The sequence below is a fragment of the Neofelis nebulosa genome, chromosome 7, assembly GCF_028018385.1.
Source record: "Neofelis nebulosa isolate mNeoNeb1 chromosome 7, mNeoNeb1.pri, whole genome shotgun sequence".
NCBI classification, from domain to species: domain Eukaryota; kingdom Metazoa; phylum Chordata; class Mammalia; order Carnivora; family Felidae; genus Neofelis; species Neofelis nebulosa.
The window spans coordinates 5,163,973-5,179,253 of record NC_080788.1 but is presented as its reverse complement, the minus strand read 5'-3'; the positions used below and the strand labels follow the sequence as shown (position 1 = coordinate 5,179,253).

At 42.9% G+C, this 15,281-nt stretch overlaps 1 protein-coding gene across 4 annotated transcripts in view; it reads right to left on the bottom strand.

The window, feature by feature from the left end:
* Positions 1-1,087: 1,087 nt before the first annotated feature.
* Positions 1,088-15,281, bottom strand: part of SEC11A (SEC11 homolog A, signal peptidase complex subunit) — a 42,249-nt gene continuing 28,055 nt past the window's right edge. Inside the window, exons 3-7 of one of the 4 annotated variants that reach the window (XM_058736482.1) lie at positions 14,755-14,904; positions 8,131-8,250; positions 7,577-7,614; positions 2,079-2,136; positions 1,088-1,612 (exon numbers count right to left, since the gene is read on the bottom strand). In XM_058736482.1, the coding sequence (XP_058592465.1) occupies positions 2,111-2,136; positions 7,577-7,614; positions 8,131-8,250; positions 14,755-14,904 (334 nt within the window). In that variant the 3' untranslated portion in view covers positions 1,088-1,612; positions 2,079-2,110. Of the gene's footprint in view, positions 1,613-2,078; positions 2,137-6,734; positions 7,404-7,576; positions 7,615-8,130; positions 8,251-14,754; positions 14,905-15,281 lie in introns of those variants that run through there. The other 3 variants (XM_058736481.1, XM_058736484.1, XM_058736483.1) reach the window with 3 other exon arrangements.

Here is a 15,281-nt window from a genome sequence, read left to right as displayed (position 1 = left end):
AAGCAGTTAACCCCCGTCCTCTGCGGGTGATCAGGAGGGAAGAAATGGAGTGAATGGCAATTTTCTACCATTCTGCACACAGGAGACTGCTGCCACGTTCTCGTGGCGCAGGAGAAAACCTAAGTGCAACATAAGCCTCACGGGCAGATTCAAAGAAGCACTTGTTAGCAGGGATTTGCCAAGTTTCATACTCGGCTGAGATCATTAAGAGCCCACATCCAAAGTCTGAAGGCTAAAGCCTAGTTAATGGACTTAGGATGGCACTACTCCCTGTACGGGAGAGCTTCAGAAGATTAACTGTTCTTATTTTTAAACTGACTCTGTTTTTTAATGATAATTCCATCAGCATTAAAGTGTGGACTGATTCCTACTTCAGCTGAGCAAATAATGGAACCTGCTCATTTAGCCCCACACAGAAAATTTGCTTACTTTCAGGTTTCACATTAATACAAGGAGAGAACAAAAAGAATCAAGAGTACTTTGTACTTAAAAACACACTGGCTTACCCTACGCTACCATTTCCCAAACTGCCTCCATATTAGAAGAAGAAAAACACAACCGGGCCTGGCATTCACCGCTTTAAAACCCTGCCTTCCTGAAGTCTGCATCAGAGAAAAGCGAAGCCAGGCACTTAAGAGAACAGGTTCAGGCAAAGTAGTCTTTAAAAAGCAAGGAGCATGCCTGGCCTCCAGCACCTTCCTCTGGCTCCCTCCAGATGCCGAAACACACTGCCACCGTGTAGAAAGGGCTGAGAGTCTCAAGTGAAGAAAAGGGCAGGAGCCTTTACAGCACAGTGAGGGTTTTCTGAACCTTCCAGCAACACAAACCGCGTCTCTACCCATCTGGGTCACACCCCAGTGAAGAATCAATTTCATGGCTAAGAGATTTCCTACGAATGTCAACGGGCATTGCTGCTCCACAAAAACAAAAACAAAACACACGCACAAACAAGAAACAGTTGTTGGTATCAGGACAACCTTCTTAGCTGAAGGACTGTTCACATCAAAGCCTGTATCTCCCCAAGGGTGCTAAGAACCGGCAGAGGAAGGCAAAGCTCTCCCGACAAACACAAGTCAGGGATAAGGGGTTCGATATGCAAAGTCTTTTATTTAAAATTTGAAAAGTTAAGACTTACGACCACCTCAGTCTACGCCATTCCCACCTCATAGGGAGGAATGACGGGTTCAGACTCGTGCAGAGCTGCATGAATTTACAGAACTCTGTAGGCACTTTAGAAGTGAAGCTTGGCTTCAAAATACAAACACTGGGGGCTTTGGCTCAACCTTTTAATATAAAAAATTCACTGATGTACAAAAATGTGAAAGTGTGACAATGACAACATATGAAATCCTGTGATTGAGAGTCCCCTCGAGAGCGCGCCATGGTGCCCGTGCACCCGCCCACACATACCCTGGCGTGGAAACAGAAGCTAATGCAAACCATCGCTACCAAGAAGCGCCGACATGAGCATTCTCCACTCCACCAATCACAGATCAGCATCTACTCCGAACATTCAGTAACGAAAAGTACGGCATCTTCCGGGAACAGCAAGGCAGACTTCTTACTCACGATGGACCAGCACAAATAAACCCAGCAAAAAGAGTACCGCATACTGGAAAATAAACACAGAACATCACAAGTCAGGGAAGCTTTTAAAAGTTTACAGGTCCTCGGAGTTCATGAATAAGCGGGTCTTTGTGGCCATGATAAATTACTAAATGATCCTACTAGCTGGTAATCCATTTAACAGTTTTCCAAAATTAAGCAAAAAATCATATATACATATACATATATATATATATATATATATATATATATATATATATACACACACATATTTTTTATTAGCGAAAAAGAGAGAGAGTGTGACTGGGGAGAGGGAGAGGGGCAGAGGGACAGAGACAGAGAAAATCTCAAGTAGGCTCTATGCTCAGCACGGAGCCCAACGCAGGGCTCAATCCCACTACTCTGGGATCATGAGCTGAGCCGAAATCAGGAGTCAGACGCTCAACCAACTGAGCCACCCAGGAGCCCCAAAAAACCCCATTTTTAATGAAACAAACAGTGTAGGCTCTTACCTTAAATTTAGGGTAGTCATTCATGAGGATCGTCACAATCCCAATATAAGGAACAAATCTAAACAAACAAACAAAAAACTGATCATCACAGAACTCCCCAAGCAGCCATTCTCATTAACCAAATATTCTCAATTATCTTCCACAGAAAACTAATTTTTCAGTTCACAAAGTCCATTCGCACAGACTGTCCTAGAAGATCCTTTCAACAACTCACGTGACAGGGAAGTTAGGAATATCACCATTTTATAGATGAGGAAACAGATGCTCGTGCCTGAGGTCCACGGCTTCTGTGGCCAAGAACCAGAACCAGATCTAAGGTCTCAGGCCTCTACATGGTGGCTCTCAGGCCACATGCGGACTCAGTGCTAGGGGCTGGGTTTGTGGTCATAACCTTCAGGGAGTGGTCAATATCTCTGGGGAGACGAGGCCAACACAGCCAGATTGTTATAAGGTACTTCATATTAAATGTCCAAAAAGAGAGCGAAAGAGCTCCATTACAGTACTGAAGACTTCAGCACCCTCTCATTTGTTCGCCACCTGTACTCTGGCTCTCTTAATCCTGAACCTTTTTCCAGAACAGTTCAAATCACCATATGCAGCAGACCGGTCTCACCAACCATCTTCCTTCACATGTCTGCAGAAGCGGACTTTGAGGACCACAAACTTTCCCTGAAACCCCTTCCTCCGTGGTTTCTCTAACACACCACAAATCTATTTCTCTACCTACCTCTTGGCTGCTATCCCTTTGGTGTTTTTTCACTAGTCTTTCTTTCCCCTCGCCCCTAAAGTTTATCCCCTGAAAACTAGGTAAAACCACTGTTAAATAATCTCATAGACCTGATATATTTCCTTTGAAGTCTCTACCACAATATTTTTAAAGTTTATTTATTTATTTGGGGGGCGGGCAGAGTGAGAGAGAATCTCAAGCAGGCTCTGCACTGTCAGCGCTGAGCCCAACATGGGGCTCGAACCCATGAACCACGTGATCATGATCTGAGCTGACATCAAGAGCCGAACGCTTAACAGACTGAGCCCCCCAGTTTTTTTTTATTATGAAACTAGCTGCACAACTAGCTGGGTAGCGTCTGTCTCTCCTACGAGACTCTAAGCTCTGTAAGCACAAAAACGATGCCAGTCTTGCTCCCCGGTGTATCCTCAAGGCCAAACATAACACCTTGCACCGGTCGTAGGCATCTAGTAAATACTGCCTGACTGAATGTTTGCATGTCCAGGCCTCTTTTTTCCCCTTTCCCTTGGAGACCTCATTTGCTCCAGGACTCCACTTCTCCCCTCGATGCAAAATACTCAACTTCCTAAGAATTCAGGGGAGAAAGAAAAGGTCAGCAGGGGCCGTCAACGTGGAAGGAGATGGCAGTTAGCAAATGAACAACTTTCTTCTTTCTCCTCCTGTTTTACTGCCTCCACTTTTACTCCAGGGTGGGCTCCATGATACTGACCCAGAGCCTGTCCTAGAGAAGGGAGGCTGGACTGAGGTGGAGACTGAACTCTGCGTACTTTAAAACAGCCCAGATGCTTCTACTATTCAGGGCTGTGCACCATGCCAAAGGTGCACAATGGGCAACGACCTCTGACATCACCCCTCCCTATCGCAGCCTTAAGGCAAGCTTGAAAAGCAGAAGTTTTGTCTTTGGTGCACTTCACTTCCTTTGAAGAACTCCTCTTACTTCCTGTCTCCGGTCCTCACCCCGTCCTGGCAGCGTTACCAGACCCATCCCTCTCTCTCCCCATTCCCAAACTCTCACTCCATAAGTTGGTGTTTCCTAAAACCTAGGCCTCCTTTGTCAGAATCACACGGAGAGCCTGTTAAAACGTGGTGGATCTTCCCCAGATTTGTGGAGTCAGAGCATCCATGGAGGGTGGGGCCCAGATAGTGCTTCTGCACTCTCGGGTAGCAGAGACTCAGTTCTAGCTAGTGAGGTGCCTGGACCTGGCATGTGGAGGCAAATAATACCCCTCCTAGGGCCCAGGCTTTAGTTTCAACCCCTGGGACCTCTAAGAGCTGAAAATTCACAGTCCCTCCAGGGTGGCAGAGCTAAGTTCCAGGAGGGTAGATTCAGGTTTTCTATAGTTTTAATACGTATTTTTTCTTTTTAATGTTTTAACTGTTATTATTTTGTCTCATTTATAGCATCTTCATAGAAGCAATAGCTTTCTGTGGGGTGAATCATCTAATTTAAGAATGTGAAGACAGGGGTGCCTAGTGGCTCAGTCGGTTAAGCATCTGACTTGGTTTCGGCTCAGGCCACGATCTCATGTTTTCCTGAGCTTGGGCCCCATGGTGGGCTCTATGCTGGCAGCACGAAACCCGGTTGGGATTCTTGCTCTCCCTCTCTCTCTGCCCCTCCTCCACGCACACTGTCTCTGTATCTCTCAGAATAAATAAACAAGCTTACAACAAAAAAGGATGTAAAGACAGATGCTGCACAGTCAAATGCAGACTAAATGCGATAAAAGCACCCGTGATTTCCACTAAACCAGGGCCAGGCTGCTTATTCTGGTCTGATGATTAATCCGCAGCCATTCTCACAGACAAGACTTTTGCTGTTCCCTCCACGCATTATCCATGCTCCAAGAGCCTTCGGCTCCCAGTGATCATACAGCCTGCTTGTGGGTTACCCGTGGAAGTGTCTTGCCCCCCTAAGGCTGGTTTTTTCCTTGCCCCGACACAAGTGAAACGGCAGCAACTTGGACTTTAGAAGCAATGGAAGCAAATAATATGTCAGGCAGCCCAAAGTCAAACAAGAGATTCAATTCTCTGTCTCACTGGTTCCCTCCACGGACAGAGGCACCAAAGGTGCAAATCAAGTGCACAAGGCTACCATTATCGGTCGTCTTAAATTCACATCAGGCGCACGTTTCCCTACTCTGCTCGGAGAAACTCTGCTCAAGCGGAGTTGATGATAAGCAGAAGAAGGTTTAAAAGAAGTGAGACAAGTGCCACCCAGAAAGCCATCTCCAAGAGGTGCTGGTGCCAGGTTAACAACCAGGAGGCAGGGGACGGATAACACATGTCCCTGGGGTTCTTGGGAGCAGAGGTGCTGGGGAGGGACGGACCAGCTGCTCACACTCGGGAGAAAATGATTTTGTCAGCTGTCAAAAGGGAGGCCTCTATCTGGGAGCTGACTTTAAAAGGGTCATTGTCTCTACTCCAGAATGACGTTTCGAGTCAAGGAAAAAGTACACTTGAAAAGCCTCGTCCTTAAAACTGACTTTAGTGAACAGAGCGCTAAATCACTCTGCTCCTTTCTGTTTATGTCTCTCTTCATTGTCCACACATGCCACTGCTCAGCTTCTGCCTGTCTTTTGTCTTTCTCTGCTCTTATGGCTAAGGTCCCCTTGTGTTTTTCAACATCCTGAATTTAGACAGAAATCACTCCTACTAGATACTTGGTTGGTTCAGTATTAGTTTCACTTTCTACGGGTTGTCTTTATTACATGTTATAACATGAATAAGGCTTGAAAACATTCTGCTAGGTGAAAGAAGCCAGACATAAACGAAGACCACATATTATAAGATTCGGTTTACATAAAACATTCAGAACAGGCGATGCATTGAGACACAAAGTAGATTAGCGGTTGCCAGGGGCTGCGGGGAGAGGGGACAGGGGACTGGCTGCCGAGGAGTATGGAGTTTTCTTTTGGGAGTGTGGCCGTGCTCTGAGATTAGACAGTGGTGACGGCTGTGTAGCTTTGTGGATATAATAAAACCCACTGAACTGCGCACTTCTACGGGGTGAACTTTATTTTCTAATATATGTGAATTCTATCTCAATAAAAGTGTTTTACCTTTTTATTTAGGGCTTAGGCCTCAGCGTACAACTTTTTAGTGGGCAACTATTTGAAAAAAAAAAAAAAAATTTTTTTTTTTTTTTAATTGCATAAAGACATTTGTACCAGTCACTGACTGACCTGAAAAAAAGTTATCCTCAAGGTTTGGGTACAGTCTGACTTTGAATGATCAGTTTAGTGTTTTATAAACAAATTTCCACAAAAGGTGGTGCTCTGCCCACTGTGTCAAGGTAAGTGTCAGTATAATCAAAGCCAAGTAAATCTGTACAGCTAAGGGTCTGTGCGCCTGCTGTCTCCCAGATGTTTATACTTGATGGAAAGTTATTTAGTTCAGAAATTGCCAGGCTATTCCTTTTCTTAATTAAAAGCTACAAAAAGGTCTGTATTTTCAATGTTGGGATTTTATTTTATTTTTTTAAAGATTGTATTTTTTGGGGGGTGCCTGGGTGGCTCAGTCAGTTGAGCGTCTGGCTCTGGATTTCAGTGTCACGAGTTCAAGCCTTATGTTGGGCTCATGCTGAGCACAGAGCCTACTTAAAAAATAAATAAGTAAAATTAAAAAAAGATTTTACTTTTAAGTAATCTCTTTAATCTCTTTTAAGTAATCTCTGAGCTAGCCAGGTGCCCCTCAATGTTGGGATTTTAGAAATAACACTGTATATAGATAAAGATTTTTAAAAAAATTCTTCAGAAAGACATACTTTAAACATGTTTAGGGGTACCTGATTGGTTCAGTCGGTGAAGCAGGTGATGCTTGATCTCAGAGTTGTGAGTTCAAGCCCTATGTTGGTGTAGAGATTAATTCAAACATTTTTTAAAATGTTTATTTATTTTTTGAGAGAGAGAGAGAGAGAGAGAGAGTGTGAGTGAGGGAGGGGCAGAGAAAGAGAGAGGGAGACACAGAATTCGAAGCAGGCTCCAGGCTCCGAGCCGTCAGCACAGAGCCTGATGCGGAGCTCGAACCCACGAACCGTGAGATCGTGACCTGAGCCGAAGTCAGCCGCTTCACCGACTGAGCCACCCAGACGCCCCGGGTGTAGAGATTACTTAAAAGTAAATAAAATCTTTTTTAAAAAAAGGTATACTTAGCTCCAACATAGGAAAAGGAGTTCCCTCGAACTGGAGGCATGCACACAAACAGCTTTACAGGAGACAAAACACACCAGTGCTTGTGCTGCTCCAATCTCTCTGGCCCCAAACCAACACCTCTCATGCTACAGCTGAGGCAGCTCTCTCACGCTGCACTCTCTGTGGGAAGGGAACTCCTCAGTGTGGTGGCTGATCTCCAGCGGAATCACTGTGAACCCAGTGTCTACATAAGGAGGGGACGTTCTGACAGGGGTCAGAGCCCCATGGGGCATCTAAATAGTGAGAACCGGCAGCTATCCACTTCAGAAGCATTATGCCAGGACTTTTGGTGGGATGGTCCAGAGGGTGGGTTCCAGAGTCGGCCAGACGCCTCCCATCGTCAGTGTGGCCTTGGATAAGCAGCCTAACTTGTCTGTGTTTCCTCATCTGTAGAATGGAAATATTAGGGTTGTTCTGAGGTTAAAATGAGGTAATACTTGTAAAGATTTTAGAATGAGTCTCTGGCACATAGTAAGCCCTGGTAAATGTGAGTTATTGTTAATACTATTAATAACATGAGGGTAGTAACAATTCCGTATGTCCTCACATCAACAACTTACAATTCCTGTCCTCCACTGATCTGTTCTCCTGATAAAATCTGAAATAAACAGGCTTCATATAACTTTTTAATTTCAGTTGACCTCAATGGTTTTAAGACTGGAAATAAAACAGCATGAAATAAACATGACAAAATTAATCTAGATGGATACTTTAAGTTGCTGACTTAAGAAACTACTTAAGAAATACGTTTCATGAAGCAGGATGAACACTGCTCTGGACCCCCAGAGACTAGACAGTGTAGACATCAGAGTACATGGAAGCTGTCCAGTAATGTTTCTTGAACAAATTAAATAAAAGATGAATTTTTAAAACTGTCACCCCAGTCATCATCTCATCACTAATATTCTTTCACTGGACCCCATTTCCTCCCCTCTGGAGCAACGTACCTCAAGTTTTAGATGTATTCTAAGAATATTTTTTCAAAGGACACAGGGTGATTTGGTAGAACCAGCATCAAAACATTATACTCAATTGTGTGCGATCAGACGACTGGAAAGAGGGCCACGTCTCATGTGACACGGATATCTCAATAAACGCCTCCCTCTGTACTCACCCCCTTGCTCTCCCCACGACATCCTTCTTCTCCAGCCAGTGTTGTCCTTGTTTATAGAGGCCTCGGTCATCAACTGCATTATTATCTCCTTTGGTCAAAAACTTGATATGTCCATTTTGCCTTAAAAGAGTACGGGAGACCCAAATGATCAAATACCTTCATGCCATTTGCAAGCACCAAATCTGCTTTTGTTAACTAAAACTCCAATGGAGCTGTGGTATTTGACCATCATGACCAATATCAAAATAATTACCCATGTAGCTAAAAGGATGTTCACAACTGTGTTTATGAGAGGGAGAAACTGGCAACAGGCTAAAGTCTAACATTCAGGAGTTGAAATAAGCAAGCATTGAGAACGACGTTATAGAAGGACAGTTAATGACACTGGAAGATCATACAAATTTTATTACATGAAGAAAAGATTACATAAGAGCATCGACAGTATAGTCTCATAAAAATATTAAAATAAACACAAGCCACCAATTTTCTGTAAACACAAAGAGCAAAGGAACACATTAAACTACCTCACAGGACATAATCGGCAGTAACCAGTAGGGGAAACTGCAGAATAACCGACTTTCTTCAACAAGCTGTGAGGGACAAAGGAAGCAGGAGAAAGAATTTACAGGTTAAATGTAAGAGACTATAAAGCCGTATCATATAAGCCAACTGCAACCAAGGACCTTATTTGAATCAAAAAGTCAAACAAACTGCTAAAAAAAAAAAAAGTTATGACACAATTGGGAATCTGAACAAAGACTGGACACATAATGATGCAAACATACAGTTGTTCCTTCTTGGGGTATAACCATGCTGACTGTAGTTACGTTTTTTAAAAGCTCATTGCTTATGCTTTATAGACACTTGCTAAAATATGTACATATGACACGACATGACATTAGGATCTGATTTAAGTCACACAGGCAGGACACAGGAAGAGGTAGTGTAGGTGGGGCCGAACTGACCACAGATTAGTAATTACTGGGACTGGCTGACAGGTACATGGGAGTTCATTACACAGTGTTGTATACTTCTGTGCACATTAGACAGTCTCCATAATTAATTAATTAATTTTAATTTTAGTTTTAAGTAGGCTCCACACTCAACGTGGGGCTTGGATTCACGACCTTTGGATTCACTGACTGAGCCAGCCAGGCGCCCCAGAAATGCTCCACATTTAAAAAATAAAACGAAAGAAAAAAAAAAAACGATATAAAAGAGATCTGAAGTGATATACCCAAGGTAAAAGCAGTGGCCATCTATGGCTTTCTTTAGCTTACCTTTTTCTTCTATTTCTTTCTCCAACAAACATACATTGCTTTTACATGTCAGGGTTTATAGGAAAAGCATTTTACTTGATCAGGGAATTATTAGTTTAATTCTGCTAAAGAACAGGAGGTTGCCAATAATTTTAAAATTTAATTGAAAGCAAAGTACATTTCACAGTTTGATAAAGACTATCTTAAAATTAATTCAAGTGAGTTTGGGTTAACTACTGTATTAGAAAGAAGAAAATTAGCCTCAGCCTCCTACCGACTGATAGCCACTTAGATGCTAAGCCAAAAACTAGCTTACTAGACACTAAATGTGCAGATGAAACTAAATTGGAAGGTGCTGCAAAACACCAAAACTAGTTAAGTGCAAACAGACATGCTAAAAATGAGATTCTGGTTAGAAAAAATGCAAATATATACAGAGAAAAAAAATAATGTGTAGCTGACAAGTCGGTGAGCGAAAGAATGTCTGAAACAGTCTGGAGAGTGAAAGAAGGCAGGTGCCGAGAGGGGCCGTCGCAAGAGTCAAAGTCGGGAGCGCAGAAAGGAAGAGTCCACTCAACCACGAAAACAGCAGCAAGCCCACAGAGGCAGAGGAGTAAAGTCAAGTTCGAGGAAAGGAGAACGGCGGAACGGGAAAGCTCCCCAGGAAAGGAAAGGGATGCTACAGCAGATCCGGGCTCTTCTGAAAGACCCAACTTACCAACAAAACACACAAACAGACCCGAGCTCCCGGGTCCAAGGTGCTGTCCGCAGGGACTGCTGGAGGGGTCTTGAAAAGCAGGGGTCCCCTTCAACCTGATGGGAGTGGTGGCGGCCGGCTCCCGACCCACTGGCCGTCAAGACTCACTCCAGCGCCTCACGGCTCACGGGCCCAAACACTGACCGGAGACACAGTCGCGTAGGCTTGTCCCTCACCAGCACAGGGACCGAATAGTTAGCATGCTGTCTCTCCGAGGAGCTCAGTGTGTGTGTGGCTGAATTCAACCAGCATAATACCGTGATGCTGGGGCGGGGGACTGAATCACTTTCTGGATAAGAAAAAGACCCCAGAAGCCAAAGGGGTGCAAAACAATCTCTCTGCACAGGAAAAGCAAAGCCCGTCGTCCCAACTGCAAAAATTTCTCCTTCCGAACACCTGACCACACGGTATTCAACATCATCAAATTATACCTTCTGTAATAGGCTGCACTCGCTAAATGCGCATGAGAGTACGCTACGAAATAAGACAGAGTGGGAATTTATATGTGAGAAAAACATAAGCATTCAGAGCGACTAACAGGCTAACATGAGGAACTGTTCAAGAGAATTAAATCGACTGATGATAATTAAAAGCAATGTCACCTCTTTACATGGAAACACAACCATCATTACGAGCTAGCTCTTTTGTGACTCATTTAACCTGGAAGAAAATGGAAAACAAGAGAAGAGTAGGGGGAGAGAGGAGTATTCAAAGAAGAGCTGTGGCACCGTTTGCCTCAGCAAGCGTATCTCCTAGCTCTCGTGCAGGAGTGAGGCGTGAGAACTCCCCTCGTTTTACTTAATTAAAACACAGTAATCACAGTCAACGCGGGAGGTGGCGGAGTCTTTAAAGACCACCACTGACCACCTTTTCGCAATACACTATTTTCCAAATGACCTTCTATTATAAATACTGGAAGTTTCTTAACGTTTTTTACAAGAGCTTCTGCCTGAGCTCAGCGGTGCACTGGATTATGTGTGCTTTCCCACTGCCCGGTCACACAGCTCAGTGCACGCGGTTAGTGTCATCTCAAGAACAGGAAGGGCTAGGGAATGACTACACAGGGCACAAAGAACAGATTCAAATTCATGGACCCAATACCAACATATTAAGCGGCACTTGGCCAGCTGGTCTTTTAGTTTAGGGATTCTTTGCATACGGGGTAACACCAGTATATTCCACCATATGTTCATGAGATCATCACGTTACAAAAGATAGTAGAGTAGATCCCAGTGCTGTACGGGGGAGAAAATGTGTGTTTATAACACAAAGAGAAGATGACTCCAAATTTAACATTCTCTCCGGGTGCTAGGGTTACAGGTGATTTTGTTTGCTGTCTTTCCTAAATGTATACAGGATCGTGTGTATACATGTAATAAGAGTGTTCACAAGACGGAGAGTCAATATATGAAAAAAAAGAGCTTTATATGATATTTACAAATTTACAAAGGCACAGCAAACAAGGAGCAGGTGGAGAAGGAGAAATGAGATAAAAGAAAGAGGTCGGCTGAACAATTCCCACCTCTATCGTTCTCAAAGCTCAGGATTTTATTTCTTTTTTTTTTTTAACATTTTTATTTATTTTTGAGACAGAGAGAGACAGAGCATGAACGGGGAGGGGCAGAGAGAGAGAGGGAGACACAGAATCGGAAACAGGCTCCAGGCTCTGAGCCGTCAGCCCAGAGCCTGACGCGGGGCTCGAACTCACGGACCGTGAGATCGTGACCTGAGCTGAAGTCGGACGCTTAACCGACTGAACCACCCAGGCGCCCCAGGATTTTATTTCTTAAAATAATATTGGGATGAAAGAAATGAGTAACAGTACAAAAATCAGGCTGAAAAGGTTCAGGGCACATTTACCACAAACAATCCATTCTGGTTGTCATTTGGTCCCACATTTAATAACAGTATTAACACTATTAAATCAAATGATTATCAGGGTGCCCAGGTGGCTCAATTGGTTGAGCATCCAACTTTGGCTCAGGTCATGATCTGCCAGTTCGGGAGTTTGAGCCCCACGTTGGGCTCTGGGCCATCAGCTCAGAGCCTACAGCCTGCCTTGGATTCTGTGTCTCCCTCTCTCTCTCTGCCCCTCTGTCACTCCTGCTGTCTCTCTCTCTCAAAAAAAAAAAAAAATTTAAGAAAAAAATTTAAATGATTATCACAATCAGTATTTTAGTCTCCCCAAAAGAAAAAAGGAAATTGGAAGCTTCAGAATATTAGCTGGATCTGTTATCTAAACAGGACTTCAACTTGGAGGCATCTCCAGAATCCAAAATGAATCACCAACCTTAAAATAGTCAGCATTCTGTTAAAATTATTTTTAAATTTTAAGGACTGTAATTGATGTAATATCTGTCAATGAACCTGTTCTAAAACAAGATGAACTGTTTAAAATAAAAAACTCAATCAATTTTGAGGGACTGCATATGAAAATGGACAACTTTTGCTCTACCCAAAGCAGGGCCTGAGTTTAATTTGATTTTCTCTGCTAAGTTCAGTTGGTTCTGCTTTGCTTACAAAAGGCAACGCTAAGAACAAATGCCGCAAATTAACTCTGAGACTCTGGAAAACACTACCTGTACGGAATAAACCTTCCTAATTCCAAACTAAAGTTATTTTTTTAATTTTTAAAATTTATTTTGAGAGAGAGAAAACGCAAGAGGGGAGGAGCAGAGAGAGAAACAGAATCCCAAGCAGGTTCTGCACTATCAGCGTGAACCTGACACGGGCTTGAACCCATGAGCCGTGAGATCACGACCTGAGCCGAAGTCGGACGCTTAAGTGACTGAGCCACCCAGGCGCCCCCAAACTAAATTTCTTTTTTTTTTTTTTTTTTTTCAACGTTTTTTTTTTTTATTTATTTTTGGGACAGAGAGAGACAGAGCATGAACGGGGGAGGGGCAGAGAGAGAGGGAGACACAGAATCGGAAACAGGCTCCAGGCTCCGAGCCATCAGCCCAGAGCCCGACGCGGGGCTCGAACTCACGGACCGCGAGATCGTGACCTGGCTGAAGTCGGACGCTTAACCGACTGCGCCACCCAGGCGCCCCTAAATTTCTAAAAAAATTCACTCATTCCTTTCTAGTCAATAGCAGAATGCTGTTTTAAAATTATAATCTTTCAAAATATAGACTGAAGTTTGAAAAAAAAGAGCAGTCAGATCTTCATTTCATCAGTGAAGAAGGAATTCTGTTAAACTAGAATGTTTAGGGGATTGTCGAAAAGCAACAGTTGACAGGTCCTTCCTCTTTAAGTGGAGAAAAAAATTACCCTAGAGGGTGGGTAAGAATAAGATAATATTTATTTAGGGCTCCCCCTCATTCCCAAGAGCCTAAATCACCTGCTCACCGTTCTACTTGTCCTCTGTGTGTCCTCCAGGACACCTACTTTTTCCTTCATTTTTTTCTTTCCTTCCCTCCTGAATGATTCCTAAGCTAGAAGTACCATACATTTAGAAGGGAGGGGGTGAGGAATACAGAGCTGGACAGGGAAGCACAGGCTCAGAACTCACAGATCTTGTAATTCATCTTCCAAAACCTCTTAATATTACAGATAAAGAAGCCCACCAAGAGAGGTAAAGTTTTTTGCTCATTGTTATGCCCCACCTCTACCTCCAGGTGATTCTAAAGGTTTTACATACGTCCTTTCTAACTCTAAATCTTTAAAAAAAAATTTTTTTTAATTTAATGTTTATTTATTTTTGAGAGAGAGAGACGGAGTGAGGGTGGGGGAGGGTCAGACAGAGAGGAAGACACAAAATCTGAAGCGGGCTCCAGGCTCGGAGCTGTCAGCACAGACTCGGGCTTGAACTCACGAACTGTGAGATCATGACCTGAGCTCAAGTCAATGCTTAACCGACTGAGTCACCCAGGTGCCCCCCGCCCTGCCCCGTTCTAATTCTGAAATGCAAGAAGGGTCTATGTTTAAAAGAGTAATTATATTTCAGAAAGTTTCTTTGGAATTTGAAAAAGTTGATAAATTTATTCTTGTTTGACATATCTATTAGATTGCCTTAAAGATTTTTTTTCAAAAGATTAAGGAGGGCTACTTCATCAATTACATTAGAAAATTCTATTTTGGGGGGTGGTGCCTGGGTGGCTCAGTGGGTTAAGCATCCGACTTCGGCTCAGGTCACGATCTCGCGGTTTGTGAGTACAAGTCCCGCGTCGGGCTCTGTGCTGACAGCTCAGAGTCTGGAGCCTGCTTCGGATTCTGTGTCGTCCTCTCTCTCTGCCCCTCCTGTGCTTGCGTGCTCTCTCTCTCTCAAAAATAAACATTAAAAAAAAAAAAAAAGAAGATTCTATTTGGGACCATCTGTTATGTCATGTGCTCTGGGGGATGATATACAGGGCTATGGATCTGATTGTGAAGTAAAAGGCAACCAAGAAAAACTTCCAGAAAAAACTTCAGAGAGATAAATGAATTAATAAATAACTACTTAGTTTTCCAAATGTCTACCAAACCTTCAGGTGTTCATAAAAATGGACTGGAAGAAGTACCTAGGTGCTCCCCACACTTCTTAATCTTCAGGCCATCAAAATTAAATACTCAAAACACTAAAACATGAAAACATTTTAAAACAGAGAAAATATAGTTTGCACATACTTTTCATGAATCTTCAAGACTCGATGAACTATAGGAATCTCTCTTCCTTCTATCCTAAAAACAACAATTTCTCCCACTCGGATGGGATCTTCAACTCGGTTTGTTAAAAAGAGAAGATCTCCTCTATGAAATGCAGGTTCCATGCTGCCACTATGAGGGAAAGAAGTTAGTAAAAAGAAAGTGTGAGATTAAAATTACTTTCAAAATTAGATACTCAACAAAACAATCAAAAGTACCACCCTTGGAATATACTCAATACCTTATTAACAAATATATCAACATCAATGTATACTCTCAAAATATGGTTTCCACGGACTAATGAATTATACAAAGCTTTCTTTAGTTTTTAGCCTTTACTAACTAGATCCATTTCAAGCATTGCTATTCAAAGGAGCTTAAATCTTGAAAAGGGCAATGTTACTAATTCCTTAACCTTTTAAAATTTCAAGTGACAAATGGAATATAAAAGAATGAACTTTATAAACACTGCCCTTATTCCCACCTCATTTGAAAACGCTAAACATTAT